Source organism: Cariama cristata, unplaced genomic scaffold, assembly GCF_000690535.1.
Source record: "Cariama cristata isolate BGI_N322 unplaced genomic scaffold, ASM69053v1 scaffold5186, whole genome shotgun sequence".
Lineage (NCBI taxonomy): Eukaryota > Metazoa > Chordata > Aves > Cariamiformes > Cariamidae > Cariama > Cariama cristata.
The window spans coordinates 95,447-112,280 of NW_009621493.1; the positions used below are offsets into that span (position 1 = coordinate 95,447).

The 16,834-nt window shown below is 38.5% G+C and overlaps 1 protein-coding gene across 1 annotated transcript in view; it reads left to right on the forward strand.

Annotated features, from left to right (window-relative positions):
• OCA2 (oculocutaneous albinism II) overlaps positions 1–16,834 on the forward strand; it is a 170,448-nt gene that overhangs the window by 90,017 nt on the left and 63,597 nt on the right. Inside the window, exons 18-20 of the mRNA XM_009701983.1 lie at positions 10,573–10,700; positions 15,861–15,920; positions 16,487–16,591. Coding sequence (XP_009700285.1) covers positions 10,573–10,700; positions 15,861–15,920; positions 16,487–16,591 — 293 coding nt within the window. The remainder of the gene's footprint in view (positions 1–10,572; positions 10,701–15,860; positions 15,921–16,486; positions 16,592–16,834) is intronic.

Sequence of the window (16,834 nt, forward strand, 5' to 3'; positions counted from 1 at the left end):
TCAGCTGCTGTAGATACAAAAGCCTCCTGTTGTACTGTCACTCCCTTGGATACTAGCTGTCATATTTTCTGACTCATTTCCATAATTTACAGAAAAATTGTTGAAATTCACATGAGAAATTAAATACCGTAATTGGAAAGGGCTTCAGCATAACAAAACCCCCCAAATTATGTCTACAGAGAATGCTATGCAAATTATAGCAAAAATTTTATCTTAACCTGCAGAGGAGTGACACCTCAAATTCAGGGAAGTGGACTGGATCTGAAGTTTCTCCCATATAATTTCTCTTGATTTTCATCCTGCTTTTGTTTAAGTGGATAAGTACAATTTTCAGCTTACACTGTAATTTACATGTGTGAACCAATAATTATAACAGAGTTGGAACTGAGTGACACTTGTCCGGTAGCTTTCTTAGTGATGAAGAAAGGGCTGCACTGCCCTGGAGAGCTTCTCGAACTTGCTTAACTTTGCTATTGAATCACAGAATGTCAGAAGTTCCATGTCAATATTTACTTGGCTTAGAAACACTGAAGCTAGTTCTCCATTACTGCAACCTACTAAGATTTTAACAGCGAACTTCATCCATTTTCTTTTGTGCAACATTTTCAATAAGGAAGTAATTGCAGCAATGATTATTCCCTAACAATTTTGAAACAGATCATCAGGGTCGGTATGTGTAAAAGCTTGCGCGAGAGTTAGCGGTGCTGTAACCAATGACAAAAACCTTAAACTTAGAGCTCTTTGACTATATTATTTAACGCTATAAGCTAAAAAAAGAACTAATATCGCACAAGTGAAATAAATGTAATCTGCATGGTTTTGTTCTGAATGTGCAGCCTAGGAAGCTGCATAAGAAGAACTCCAACAAGCTTTTTCCCCCAGATTTTATCTGAGCCCTGGGACAGAATATGTATATACATTTGAACTTGTGCTAAGAGGTTTCTTTAGAATGGTGAAAATGTTTTTAAACTTGAATCATTCCCCCACATCTCTGTGAGAAAAATCCTGCCCCACAGTGAGCAGCAGAACTTCTCAGGCCCAAAAGATTTGTGAATGGTCATAAAGAAGGAGCACAGGGCTGAGAAAGATGTGGACAGATCCCATTAGTGTGAAACGGGTGTTAATGTCGAAGCATCCGTAAGGCTCTTATTTTTACACTTTAAAATGTTATTCTGGAACTTTTTTCTCATCTGCACTCAGTGATAAATAGATTAAACCGTTATGCTACTATCCTGTATGATGGTGGAGTTGTATAAATCTGGCACTGTTTACAGACAATAAAATTATATGGGCAGAAACAAACAAACTTGACTAAAAATTTTGGTGTTTGTACTCATAAAGAGGGAGAAAAAGAGAAAGTATTCATGTTTTGGAAATGTTTGCTTTCAGGTTAATTTGTGCGATAGTTGAAAGGCTCATTATAGAGCTACTGAATGTTACTGAAGAGTTATTTTATAAAATGTTTGAAAAAACAGATCAATTTAATAAGCTGGTGTATAATTGTTTAGTGCTTAAGAAAACAGAAAATCCTGATGAGACAGACAGCTATTAAGCTATAAAAACTGGTGAATTACATAGATTCAAGAAAGCATAGGCTTAATGCCAAAAGCCAAATTGTTGTTTAGCACATCTTGTATTTCACATCTTACATCACTGTATCCTCATTGTAAAAAGTGCACATTTACTCTTTAATTTATCACTGAATCTAACATTTGTCTCCAGATTATCTAGGGTTTGTGATATTAATCAGTTTTAGCTGAGGAGAGCTTGTAGGTGTTGACTGCTAAGTAATGCCTCAAATGATACTGAATTATCAACTGTATTTAAAATGGTCACAACCAATATTTGCTTTTCCTTGTCTCCTTTTTCCTTGTTGTGTTTTTTTTTTTTTTTTTTTTTTTTTTTTTTTTTTTTTTTTAAATTTTGTTACTGTGTAAAGCTTTCCAAGATAAATTAAGGAACCAGATGCAAAGCCTGGGAAGCAACATTTATGTACTTTTTCTATACATCTAAAAATATCAGCTTGAAAAATCTGTGGTTGCCTGGAAACTTCTTCACACATTTCAGTAAAGTAGATGGTTTTGGTCCCCAAAACATTTGGATTAGGGATGCCTTCTCTGTATAAGGTAGTAGTCTCCCGCTTTCAAAGTGTCAGTGGTGATGTTATGCTTGTGATACTGCGGGCAAAAAGGGGAACATTCCTTATACCTGGAGCTAAGAATTTATCGTTACACTGATAAAACTTTTAATTAGACTAAGCAAAACAGAACAGTTATTGTTAGTCCTCTTATGTTAATACTACCACTTACAGTCCAAATTATCTAATTAATACAAAACAAAACTCATTAACAATATACAGTTAAAACTGTTGTAAAAAAATACTACAAAACCCCCAAACCCCAAATACTCCCAGTATCTCCCCCTTATATTCTGATGTTAGAGTCACCCTTTGATGCTCTGCAGGGTGCTAAGATTCACAGGTTTAGGCTGGGAGGAGTAGCAACAAAGTGTTGATATCTTCAGGTCTTTTCTGGGATAAGCATGACAGGAGTGTCTTCATCAGGAGGTAAATAGTGTTGATGTTGCCGGTTTCTTCCTCCCTATGCTTGGATCTACTTTAGCCCATTTTTGTACATTTTCTAAAGTCGTACACTTTGCTTTTTCAAATCTAGTCTTCAGCTCTGCATTGTACCCAATTTTATCATATGTAGTGTGTTGTATGTGTGTTGCATACTTGTTTATTGTACTCTCTGTTACTCCTAAAATGGGTTTTGACCATCTCCGAAGTTTGCTTTATCATCTATAACTAACCACTGTTGAGTTACTGATAAACCCAGGACCTTTAGTATTATCCTATGCATCCCTTTTTAGCTGCAATTATTCATCCTGTGCACTCTTCTCTGTGGCAACTTCTTTCTCCTCTTACTGTTTTCCATTAACGCTCCACCTACATGAAGCTGTGACACTGGTTTCCATGGCTAATGTGATTTCTTTAGTTCCTGACCTCATGAAGGTAAAAACAGAGCAAAGAATTGTGGCATCTGACAAGAGTGTCCAGCCTAATGTAGTGAGATATAGTAAGATTAGAGCCATGATTTTACACAATCCTCTCTGAAAGTCCTCAACCCTTTCTGGAGACCCTTCCAGGTCCTTGCAGTTGTGCTTGCAGGGGCTGATCTGCAGCCCTTTTCCCCAGGTGGTACCAGCTACAACTGTCAGTGGAGTTTGGCATATTTGTCCTCATTTAGTACTCTTTGCCCCCCTGCTCTTGCTTAATTTGTCTGCTATTTTATCTGTTCTGGCATGCAATAGTGTTGGTTTAGGTTGTCTAGTATTTTTACATTGAGGTACAAGGAAAGCACTGCATGGGACTGACGTGCTGGCCTCTGAGTATGTCATATGGAGATTTGATTGCACTGTGAAGATGCAAATTGTTGTTTTAAAATAACAATAGACATAACTGTATTTAAGAGACTTAATACATCTTTGATTCATATAATGTTGAAAAAATTCCTGGTACAGTCTGTACGAATATGAGTTAAAAATAAACTTGACAATTATTTTGTAATAATGAGAAAGTTGGAATGGAACTAAGTTGATGCAGTCAGCATTGACTCAGACTCAGAAACTCTGGTCCAGATCTTAGTTATTCCTCCTTCTCAGCATAACACTTTGCTCCTGAAAATAAGAGAAATCTGCTTTCCGTGATCCTTGCAGTCTTAATTTCTTTTAGGATAGTTTTCAAAAAATTCTGTCCTTGAAATTGCACCGTCATCTTTACAAACATGTAATTAAGCATAGAAAATATCCTCTGTCATTGCAGCTGCCCATACACTTGATGAGAAAAAACCCAAGAACTAGTAACAGTTGTGTCTGCTACTGCAGCTTTTGTACTTTATTGTTTACTTCTAGAAAAGGTGACCTTTCCTCTATCTTGATATTTGCATCTTCTCAAATTATTTTTGGTTCACAAGAGTCAATGAGGCTATGGCAATAGAGTGTGCTTTTTTGCAGTGACCTTTACTGAGATTTTTAGACTTAGGGATTGGTGCAATATACACAGCTATATATCTGTCAACGCATCTTCCCTGTAGATGCAGTGACTCGCTATAGCAACCTCTAACCAGGGTTTCTTTCTTACAGTGTTCCATCTTGAATGCCATCCTATCTCATCTATGAAATTGCATTTGGAGAATGAACAAAGTTAGGTGTTGACATTGCAATACGATGGTGAATGTAATTTCTGCATTCTGACCTCATGATATTACAGCTATGCAACAAAGTCCAGCCCATCCTTTCCTAACGTACATGTGCTGATCTGTGATTACAGAGCAGCTAGTCCTCTGCCTCCCTGTTTTATGCGACACTTCTGGGTTTTAATGTTGCAATTACCTTCTGTCAGCATAGGTTTCTGTTTCTTTTGCTTTACATGGGGTTATTGTTTCCACCGACTTTTGTCATGTTCTTTTAATGCTTTTCTATTGTACCAAGCATTTCCTGTTGCGGTGCAAGTTGTCCTGGACCGTCACCGTCACAGTTCTGTCCCCAAGAGCTAGCCTTAAACTGTCGTGCTACAAAGAGCACAGAACAACAGAAAACAATTTCTATGAAGCTAAGCCTATGAAAAGAGACTGCTCAAAAGACCAGCAAGTTGCTTTGTAAGAGGGAAACTTTATAAAAAAAGAATATTAAAGATAAAACGATGCTCATCAGTTGACAGCAAGTATTACTTATAAACATTCAGCATGATTTCAGAATGTATTTTCAGGGATGCCTGATAAAATAAACCAAAAATTTACAGAAACTGAAATACAGGACATTTTCATTCGCATTCAGAACTACTGATTAAAAATATTCCATGAGTAGTACTGGAAATATCTTTGATTTGACGTTTTCATCCCAATATTTCTATATGCTTGTGTTAGAGTATAATCGAGTGTATGTTTTACATAACGTTACAACTACACCATATTATATGAAGGTCTGGCGTACATCCTTAGGCTAAATTTTGAGGGACTGTAGAGTTAATCAGACTTCTTCTGATTAAGCTGTTGGAACATAGTGATGGACTTGGCTTCTCATATATTCAATAGCATGCTGTGTAAACAATTATTCAAAGGTAACTGTGAAGTATGTTTTAACTGGTAATCCTGTAATGGAGATTGTGGGCTAAAAGGGTTTCTGCAGTTCACAAAAAGTTGCTGTGGCCATTTTGACTAATAGAGAATTGTTAAGATCACAGAAAAAGAATATCATACTTTGCTCAGTGACAAATATCTAAAAAAATCTGTTTGCAGATAGAAATATTACATTTTCACCTGGTCTAGCTGATTTAAAAAAACCCCTCTACTTATTTCTCAACCACTGTGACCCTGAATATTGTGCAGCCTGAATCTTCCTCACCGTTATTACACCTCCTGCTCACTCCCTCTTGTCCTACCCACTACTGCTATGACAAACACGTTGCTCTCTTCCCTCTGTAGCAGCCTGGTACGTACACGAAGACTTGCCAAGACCCCTTTAATCTTTTTATCTTTGAACTAAATATCCTGGACTCTTTAAATTTTTCCTCAAAAGTCGACTTTTCAGACTGTTGACTGTGCTTACTTCTCTACCTTGGATTTCCTAATGGGTATACATCTTACTTAAAGCGTATCTTCTCAGGGTTTACCAGGGGTGAAGAGAGCAGAGGTTGCTTCACAGGTTTTACCATTTATAGTCTTGGTTCTGTATCTCAGCGGGCCACTAGGTTCAGTTGTGATCCACTGTATGTCTTGACTCTTTTCTGCAGGACTGTTAGGCATTCGGTTGCTTCCCACCCTGGATTTGCACAGTTTTAACTCTTCCTACCTAAATGTAGTACCCTGCACCTACCTTTCTCGAGCAGCATGCTGTTTTGTCCAGGCCAGGACTGAGATTGTGCAGTGTTATCCTGGCTTTGATTTTCAGTGCAAATGTCTCAAATGCCATTTCAGTGTCCACAAAAATGAAATTTCTGTGTACCCTTAGTATTCATAAATACATTATTTCAAATTCTGTGCACAGGAACATACAGTATCAACTTGTTCACATTGTTAGAAAGAAGCTTATTATGCTTTTCAGCTGGTAGTAGGTCAGACAATTACTTTTACTAAGGAATACAAATTTTTCTTAATAAGCATTTGAAAGGCCTACAGATTACACAGAGATTTTTTTTCTTTCATTTCTTTCTCTTTCACCTACCTTCCACCCACAAATTCTAGACTTCTATTTGATTCTATTAGGTTGTTTTCTATTTTCAAGTTCTTCTGCTTGATTATTTCAAAATAAGTTTTTTTCTTCAGTAGGATTGCAATTGTATTCTGCTCGTCATGAGCTATTTATTATTCCAAAGGTGGTTTTCCCTATTGGGTAAAGCATTTGAGAAAAGCAAAGTACTCAAGCTATTTCTACTGTATGCTTTTTCTGGCCCCGATCAGAAGACATGGGAATCTTTTCTATGAAGAATGCATTATAAATTTGCAAGGTCCATTTTATAATAAAATGTCTTTTTTTCCCCTAAAATAAATAGAAACTGTCACTGTCTTCAACAGGTACCATATCAGTGCCGAAATGGAATTTAGGTTCAGTTTCTCTCCATGTTGTATTTCCAGAACACCAATTGCTGTGGAATGGAGACACTAAAAGGCAGTAAAGGAAGTGGTCTGTGGAACTATAAATGGACTTTGCTTTCACTATAGCAATGAGAAGTTATTTTTTGAAATAATTTCTATATCTCTTCCTCCTGGCTCTCTTTTCTGGCCCAGTAAGCTAGAAAATAAATGAACAGGGAAGCCAGTCTTTAATGTATCCTAGTATTTCAATTCTTCAGAATGGAAGGAATGCTTCAAATTGAATCCAGGGCAAATGCAAAGCTACCGAAATATATAAAACACTGATATAGTATGTTCACTGTCATGAATGTGCTTAGAAAGGCCTTGGAAAAGCCTTAAAAAGCACCTTAAGGTGCTTGGAGTCAAACCGTGGTACTTAAGGGCATTGTGAATGGAGATCTTGCATGAAGTTCCCCAAATTCCTCAACAGACTTCTTCCTTCCTCTCCTCTTTGCGCTCCCTCTGAGAGCTGGGAAACGATGTCTCCTCTTTGCAGGCATGGCAAGGAGAGCAAATACACTCTGAACAGACCACGTGTGTAGGCAGAAATAAGCTCTGTGCAGCCAGAACTGGCAGCCGACATGACTGAGCCTCCGGAGAGCTGTACGTGCTGCAGCACTGCAGGACACCTCCCTTGACCGTCCGTGTTCCCAGGGAACAACATTGTACGACAGGGCACTGTCCTCTCCTGCAAAGCTACCTGCGCGGAGCTGATGCATGCTGATAACATTTGTGGTGCTAGAAAATGCCTGGCTCTATCCACTTCTTGTGCAATTCAATTATATTTCATTAGCCAATAATTGTTATTTCCATATAGCATGTTCAAGTTGATTTGTTTTCAATGGATGCAGGAGGGTAGAAATAATGCCAAGATATTATTGCAGATTGTTCCAGAAGTATTGAGAAATTGCTGTTCGTTAAGTCTTCGTTGCATTGTAGTTACATACAAAATATATGTGACAACATGTAACATTGTCGCTTACATTTGCACAAAATTGCAGTAAAATTCTGCTACTAAGCTCCTGATCTGCACACATCTACTTCCCCTTGCAGTATTCCTGTCATCATCTTTATTTATTTAAGGTGTAGTTGGGCCCACTGTTCTTTACTGGAATTCAGAGAACAGCCAAGACAACAGTCAGAAGAAAATTATATTTAATAACTATTTAATTTGCATGGACAGATTCACTTTGTTTTTGGAAAGACAATAAATCAACTATGCTAGCAAAAAGGCATGGTAGACAGGAACTCACCATTCTCTCCTCACTTTCTTTTGCTACTTTGGGAATTCTGTAGCACTCCTGTCCCTGTGGTTTGTAACTGTTTTTGCAAAGTCTATATGCATACCCAGAGCCCAGTGCACCAAAAAAAATATTCATACATTTTCAGTTTATTCCAGAATCCAGCATTCATCCTGAGCAGTCCAGAGTATTACCACTCTTAGATCAGTCCTGGAGTCTCTTTCCAGTGGATGGTAAAATGCCATTCTTCACAAGAAAATTTGGGACCAGCTATTCCTACCCTGCTCTCTTTTGTGGTTGTTTTTGCTCTCCTCCTCCCTTGCAGACTGATGCTCATGCCTGAGCTATTTTTGACCATGCGCTCTGATTAGATCACTGTGACCAAAGCAGGGAACAGACTTGCTCAGCTTGCAGCCTGGCAGCGTTTCTGTCTTTGGAGGTGAGCAGAGCTGGCTGTGAGACATGGCTTTTGGATCCAGTGAGGCACTCAGATCAGATTTTACTCAAAATCTGTGTTGGGAACAACGTAGGAGCTGAAGCTACAAAATTTGGGATACAAAATTCCCTCGTTTTTCAGCTCTGTGCTTCTCTTTGGCTTTATTTCTGCTGACAAGCCATTAAATTTCCTACTGCTTCATACCTGCTCCCATACAAGGATTTCCCTGCATCTCCCTGTAGGCTAGGTTTGCACCAGGTTAAAGAAAAACTTATTGTAAGAGCTGCTTATCAAAGAAAGCAGCAAGACTAGAGTGAACAGCTGTATGGAAGCTTTTCAGGAAGGATAATGGGAAGAGAGCTGGGGAATGGAGAAGTTGTTTGTAGTGCTGGAAAATGTGGTTTCAGCCAAGCAGAGAGGACAGAAGCCAGGTTAGAGGCATCAAGAGTAGAACTGAACTGGGGAGAAGATGGCACTGGAGATGCTTGAGAGGACAGAAATAAGCCATCAGCTGAAGACCTGGTGTCACCGAGAGAGTTTTGGTTTTGGAGCCGAGCAATGCAAGCAGTATGTTCTCACTGCTGCGGTAATACCGGAGCAGAAAATAAACCCACCTCAAAGCGTGAAAAGCCAGAGCTAGTGTCAAGCTAGCTGGTTTAGCTCTCTTACCAAACAGACCATTCAGAGTAACTCCTGAGCCGCTGGTTTCAGCTTTTGGGCAGGTCTGGTTGCCCACACTGAGCTGCAGTATTTTCAGCAGAGGTTCCTTACTGATCACAGCTAACCTGGAGTTCTCATATAAAGAGTGCGGTATGCCACTGAAAGCTCCTAAAATGTGCTGGAGAGAGCAAAAGGCATTCTTCAGTTAGGGAATACTTATGTGACACTGTATAGGATTTTCTGGACAGAATAGTTTACAGCTTCATGAAAAGTGAAAACCTTTGGTGTCTTTCTTTCTTTTATATTTGAATATGATTTAAATGGAACATATTTTAATTTTAAACTGTTGGATGTTTTTGGATCTCTTTCTTCTTTTAACTTAATGGAAAAACACTTATGCATAAGCTGTAATTTGAATGGCCTAAAATTTTATGAATCAGTCTCCTATCTCAGAATTTTCTTACAACCTAAGGCTTTTGGAGAGGGTTCACTTTATTCCTTATCTACTTTATAGCAGAGGCCTGTTCTCCAAGTTACATTTGGTATTTGATTATAAGTTTGTGACTTAAAGTTGTCTGCCAGCAAAGATTTTTATTCTTTTTTCTTCCTCACTTCTTCTGCAATTCTGTGAATCCATCACTTTCTGACTGTGCATATATGAAATAGAGTGAGGGGTATGAAATAGTCACAACAAAGAGAGAAATAACTTGAAGAGGTGGAAGTCCTCACTTTTTCTGCAATTCTGTGAATCTATCACTTTCTGACTGTGAATATATGAAATAGGATGAGATGTATGAAACAGTCACAACAGAGAGAAATAACTTGAAGAGGTGGAAAGCTTTACTTCCATGCCATTACAAAAAATGTAAATTATGTATCTTATTTTTTTGTCTATAAAAAAGTCATCTACTGTTTAGGAAAAAATTATGAAGAAACACAGAAAGAGGAGCATCATTCTGAGGAAAAAACCCACCCAAATCTCTTTAGTTTCATATCTGAAATCCCATTCTGTTGTTTAAGATAAATGTGCCAGAGGAATCAAACAGCTCCAGGAAGCATTTTAACTGTGGAGAGAGAAGGTGAGCCTTGCTCAGACAGGAGATTCGCTGATTGCATTATCTGGCTGGCTGTGCATTTGATTTGCATTTTCTCTCATTGGTTACCTAAATATGTGCCTTAAAACACTTCAGGACGTATAGAGGGATCCTGTATGGAGGGAGCCTTTTTTGCTATTTAAAGTTAGCCCCTCTTCTGTTTTAAAGAGATTTTCCTTACCTCTAGAGCAGGTAGTCGGAGAGTTTTCAAGGCCCTGGGGGTGCAGCCAGCCTTTTGGGAGCTGCAGAATCCTTCAGCCTGCCTCCTAAACACCTACAGGTTCCTCTGTGAGTCAAACCCATTGATTATTGGGAGTAACCCAAATGTACCTTATTTACTTTTTTTCTTTTCTAGTTTATTTTAGTGTGAAAGCAGAGATCCTTCCTTCCTGTTACAGAGTCAGAACAAAAATGTGGCAAAAATTTTTGAAAATCACAATACTGTGACTTCTATGTTGGTAGCACATAACAAGTCTGTGAAATGTAAAGTGTTCTCTTTTTCTATGCAGGCTGGATTGCCATTTTGGGAGCCATTTGGCTGCTAGTGCTAGCAGACATCCATGATTTTGAGATGATACTGAACAGAGTTGAGTGGGCAACCCTCCTTTTCTTTGCAGCATTGTTTGTTCTCATGGAGGTAAGATCCTCTGATTTCTAAAGACTGAAGAGTTACGACTGATTTAAAATGTGAACTACATTCCTGCACAGAGGTCTCCTGCCGATTCAATCCCACTGGAATATTGTAGATCGCGTGTAGTCATGGTAGTAGAGAGAGAAATTACAGAGTGGTGGAAGTTGGATGGACCTCTTTGATATTTAATTTTTCACTGTAAACTTGGACTCATTCTCTCCTGCTGCATTTGCTGAATATATCTGACACAATCATGTTCATATAAGTGGAATTTTAATTTCTGGGTTTGTTGGCGGTCTATGCGTGCAGATAGTTTATATGTATTTATGTGTTTATTTTGCAATTATTTAGACAAGTGATAGGAAAAATAAAAGAACAAGAATAAACCAGAGTTGAAAAATGTTCCTAATGCTGTCTGACCCATTCTGACTACCAAATGGCCTAAGAGATTTCATGGGAGTATGATTTGAAAGGATAATGTCACTGAATTTCAGTTTGCAATTGTAATTTAGAAAGATATTCAACACTTGAAATGCCTGGATATCCTTCTGTGCAGTTTCTTTCTGTTTGTCTGCGTGACTATTAGAAACAGCCCAGCCATGTTTGTATCCCATTTTATTTACTATTTGTTGCTTTTGTATAGCCCGAGAGCATTTATTTTTACCCTAAACTTTTGGATAATGCTTTGCATGAATACTCACATTTACTTATCAGTTAGGCTTCTAGAATGCTCGGTGTTTTTCAGATGTTATTTGTTGGGTTTAAATGATGTAATAATGTTACAGAAACATGACTGAGAAAACCCAAGTGACCACTGGCACTGCCATGGCTAGTGAATTGTCTGAGTGAACAGCCTGGGGAAAGCCTGCAATAACAAATTTGCTCACACAACCTCCTTCCTCCTCGCTCCCCTCCAGTAATAGCAAAGAGCCCAAGAATTTATAAATTGGGATCTATTAAGAAAAAAATCACCAACAGTAAAAGGCACAGAATTTGAAGCAAATACAAGCAGCAAATATTTCAACTAACTCTAATTAATGCCCAACTAGAAGTCAAAATCTGGTAACCTCTGAGAAGACGAAAGGAAACTGATTATCATTAGGAGGCTTGTTTACGAGCTACTAGGTCTAAAATTCATAATAGAATGTTGATTTATTGTATACCCATTAGTGCAGGCAATTTTTAGTTCTCTGTGTTATCAGGCTCTATATATCCTTGCATTTTCTAGCTCTTATAGGGAATCCATATTGAAACCATGTTTATTTTGTCTGCTGCTGCTGTAACAGTTTATTAGTTGCATTCCCTGATGTATTTATTGTTTTAGTTGGGATTGAACAGTTTTGATTTGAGTGCTGTGTGACTGCACAATAACATAGTAAAACACACAGGGTGTTATTTGCCATTTACTGCCAGACTTCAGATATGACTGTTGTAATTCACTGAGCTTCATTTTTATGGTTTCTTAGGTCACCATTGAATAGTTTGCTAACGAAACAATATTTTCCCTGGCGCTCTAGAATAGCAGCAGTTTAAGGTCATCAAAGAAACTTGTACCGATAATCAAGAAAAAAGTGAGAGACATTAAATTCTGCGCCATAAATGAATGAGAAAAAAGTTCTAAGTATCATTACTGCTAATTTTGATCTGAATCGATTACCTTTTGGATTAGCAGGAGATGACAGTCCTTGCGAAGGCATTTTTGTTTCCTTAGGTTGTCAAGAAGAAACAAGTCAAAACAAAGATGTGCATTGAAGTATAAGAAATCTTTCCATGATCTAGGCATTCAGCAGTTGTCAGCTCATATTCTTCACTCTTGGTGATCCTTCACCTTGGATGGTTCCCAATCTGAAGCTATTTCCTACTGCTATAAATGCTCCCTTTCCTATTGCAAGACATATTTAAAAACCCATGTGGGACTTAGGCTGCAAGTCATTTTGGAAAAGGTGATTTGAGTCCCAGAGCAATGGGGGAACTCTTGGAGGTTCTGCCTTTGGGTGCTCATCGGTCCAGTCTGATAGACATTTTGCAGGGAAAAAGTTAGAAATTGTTTGGACCTCTCTTGTTTTCTATTGCCCGCCTTGGGTAATTCATCTCTACAACTGTCTTTTTAGTCCTTGTTCACAACTGGCTGCTATAGGCTATAAAATCTTTCTGCTTCTTCTGTCTCTGTGACTTAAGTTCCTTCATCTCTCAGGGATACAGTATTTTGTTCACTTTTATAGTCAAAGTTGACATTTTACCTTAATCCCTTTAGGCAGAGCTTATTTACAACGATCATCATGACATACTATCCATAAGAAGGTTTCATGTAAATTTTTGTGCATAAATTAAACTTTGATCTAACACAGCACATGATTTTTTCTGCAGTAAAACTCTATTTTGAGTTGTCAGACAGCAACTAGCACGCTTGAAGACACCAATTAGTGCAGCAATACTTATTCCTCTTAGAAGACACGGGAAGATCCAGGGACCCTCTGTGTGGTTTACACCCAGGGGAGGCCAGTGGCAGGGGGCTAATCGCTGACTTTCACTTAGGTGCTTGCAGATGATTGGCCTGGATGTCGTAGTGACATCCTAAAGTTGGTTATGTGATTAGTACTGTCATCATCTCTGACGTGATGGGCTACCCGCAGGCTGACTGTCTTACAGGAGCGATGCGTGTGTCCTTCATTCCCTTCTCTCTTTCCCAAATATCTCTCCTGTAGTACCATGTCTGGATTCCAGAATGAATTTTGACTGTTACTGAAAAGTAATATGTTCTGTTAATAGACAATTAAGTCATAAGGCAGCAATATTAACTAAATGTAACTCTGGGCTCTAATTGCTGACAACTATGTGTAAAAAAGTTTATTTTGAAGTGTGAACACAAAGCAATTGCAGAAAAAATATTACCGTTCATTAAGAATATTTCTTTTACATAAATTTAAGATTTCATAACCTTTCAGTTGATAAAGCAACACAGATAGCTTAGAGTGAAAATGATAACTTAAAATTACTAAAGAATTCATTTCTTAGGAATCTTTCTCCTGGGAAGTTAGAGTAATGAAAAAATATCAATTTTTTTTTTAATGCAAGGGGTATGTGTATGAATTTAGAAGTCTTATCACTTGTTTTCTGCATGCTGCATCTTTAAATGTAGATATACCTTTTCTTGTGCAATGCATTGTTAAAAGGAAATACAATTTCTGCACCAAATTTAATATGTGGTGACACCCAAACCACCAGTGTTCAGCTGCTACCTGAACGAGCTGGGGGTACAGGAATTGCCGGTCTGAATGACAGCCCTTTGTCACTCTGACATTACCATGTCTTATAGCACACCACTTGGTGCTTATTAGGTTCTTTGTCCATCTCTGTCACCAGAGTTTGACAGCGTGCAAGTAGAATGTTTTTTTTCCCGATGATGTCTCTGAAGGGCTCTGTCAGGTGTGCAGGTTATGTGGAGTTGTGTTGTGTCAATACTGACTTCTGCAGCTCTCTGTGGGAATGGAGTCAGTGAGGCATTGCAGCTGACTGATTTTTTGTCATGGCAGAAAAAAAATGAAAGAAAGTCAAGCAGGTTGGTCCAGGCTGAGCCAAAAATGATGTGATTTTCTCCCTTGAGAAACTGAAAAGTCGTAAAATAGATATACCTTATTCAACCTGAAAATAGTACTTCATTCTGGACACTTGTAAGAAAACAAAACAAAACCAAGGTGAATGAAAGACTAGCTATTATGAGTTAAAATCACTGTTTTACCTTGTGGGTTGAGGGAATAGATCGTTCTCCTGAGGTGTAAAGACTCAGTTTGAATTCTCTTCTCTGCCCGAGGAAAGATCAGAGCCATCACCACTAGACTGAAGTCTTCCTATGTTTTCTCATCCATGGTAGTAGCGATGGTTGTACGGGATGCTATCTAAATATCCTCTGCAAATGGGAATGGCTCTCACAGGGAGGACAGAGCGCTCTGGTCCAGGATGTCCCTGGGTCTAGCACTAACAGAGCTCGCATCCTCGGTTCAGGTACCTGATCTGGGCATCGGAAAGCTGGTTTTCTTGCCTTTCAGGTGCTGCTGCCTCTGTGCCAGTTTCTGTTCACCCAGGATCTCTGGCCTGGTCTTGGCACATGCGTACTGTTGATTTTTTATAAGTCTGAGAAAGCTGTTTAACAGAAACATGTCTTTTGTTTTCCTGTTTCTTCATCTGAGACTGAGCACGAGTTGCCTGATTTGGTCTGACCTTTTAAACACATGATATACTTCTATCTATATTGTGGTTTTGGGGAAGTTGGTTTAAAATCAGTTGTGCTAAGGTACTCAGAAAGCATGTATTCATGGAAGAATCTCATCTTTAAATTTCAGATGTTCTCTAATGTCTGTGCCCCACACTCTTAAGTAATCCTACTGTTGTCCCAAAAGCGGGGTTCATTCACCCGGTGTGCAATACGCCAGTACACACACAGAGCAGAGGTATTTTATTCCCTGTCTGTACAGAGATGGATGCTGGGTGGTAGTCCCACAAAGCTAGCACACCCTTGAAAATCACATGGCAGCTTTTATACAAGATAGAAACAAAGAAGAAACTACCCAAGGGCAAATGATTGGTTACCTGTGATCACATTGACAAAAAATTCATCTGTGTATGTCTCATTAGCCAATTACTTCATTACACTAAGGTGGTCCTAAATTTGCATCTAAAATGTCCTCTCAGGGGTGTGTTTTTTAGCATTATAATGAGATTATAGTGAGCTAAGTTCCTCTAAAGGACACAGTTTTGCAAATTTCTAGACCTTAGACATCTGAGACCAGCTTGGAAATCAGTCTCTTCTTATTTCAATGTTTTAATTCTTCTTTATCATATTCTGCATTCCTCATCTCCCTCCTCCAACTGCCAGACCTTGCATGGCTCACCATTCTCACTCAGTGGAAAGTTCCGTTTTCTGCGGTATGTCACTACCAGTCATTCCAGTACAACCAACCAACTTCTGCAGATACAGCTACCAACTTCTACCCTGCCTTTTCTTTCCACCAACTGCAAAGTTGCTGTAGAAGCTACGTGAGATGAATATCAATATCTTGTGAATGGGAAGGAATTGTTGTATTTTCCTACATCCACTGAAAAAAATGTAACTGCATCGGGTACTTCACTAGTTGATATCAATGGTTTGTTTTGTTTTGTTTTTTTAAGGCTTTGGCTCATCTGCACTTAATAGACTATATAGGCGAGCAGACAGCTTTGTTAATAAAGGTATGTTTAAAATATTTACATTTTTTTAACAGGTAAGGAGAATAGTTTTACTCCAATAGAATAATGAATAATATTTACATTTTGAATTTAATGTTCATGATTGCGTTCCTGTATCAGGAACATTAGAAAATCATGTCATACTTTGTCATGGGTGATATTTAATATGCATGTATTTGTCCACAGCCAGAGTAAACATAGGCATAAATCCAAAAGGGAAACCTTTTCGGTAGTCTAAAAAGCCAAAAAATGCAAAGGGAAAAAAGTATAAACAGTTAAAGATGAAAATTCACAATTTTACAATGTATTTCTTATGTGAAATCTAAGTATGAGTATTAGAAATATCAGTCTTTGTATTTCGATTTGTTCAAATTTTCTTGGACAAAGAACTGTAATTGTGTTACTAAATGCTGGGCTATTTTCTTTAAGAGGCTTTTCCTACCTCAGAGCCTAAAGGCGTAATAAATGTTGATAAATTCAAACTGTGAAGAATGTGCAATCATGCCATGGGTGGGGACAGAGCAACACTGATCATGTCAAAGTAGTAGTTTGATCTCTCTCAATTCCAGGTGGTTCCTGAGGAGCAGCGCTTGGCGGTGGCCATCATTTTAGTGCTCTGGGTGTCTGCTTTGGCCTCCTCCGTGATCGACAATATCCCCTTCACGGCTACAATGGTAGGGTCTGTGCGGCACTTGCACATCCTCCTCCTGGTGCTGGCAAGGGAGCTGAGCTTGCTGATTACGATTTGCCTGTTTTTGACCTCTGCCGTTTTGTAGTTTATCCCCTGAGATCGAATCATTATTACAAACTTATTCGTACCATGTCAGCATCTAGCCGGCCACTGCTGCTAGCAGCCACAGTTAGCTGTGGAGCTAGAGATGCTGTATTGGCTGGATTTTTGGTCTTTCTCCCTTATT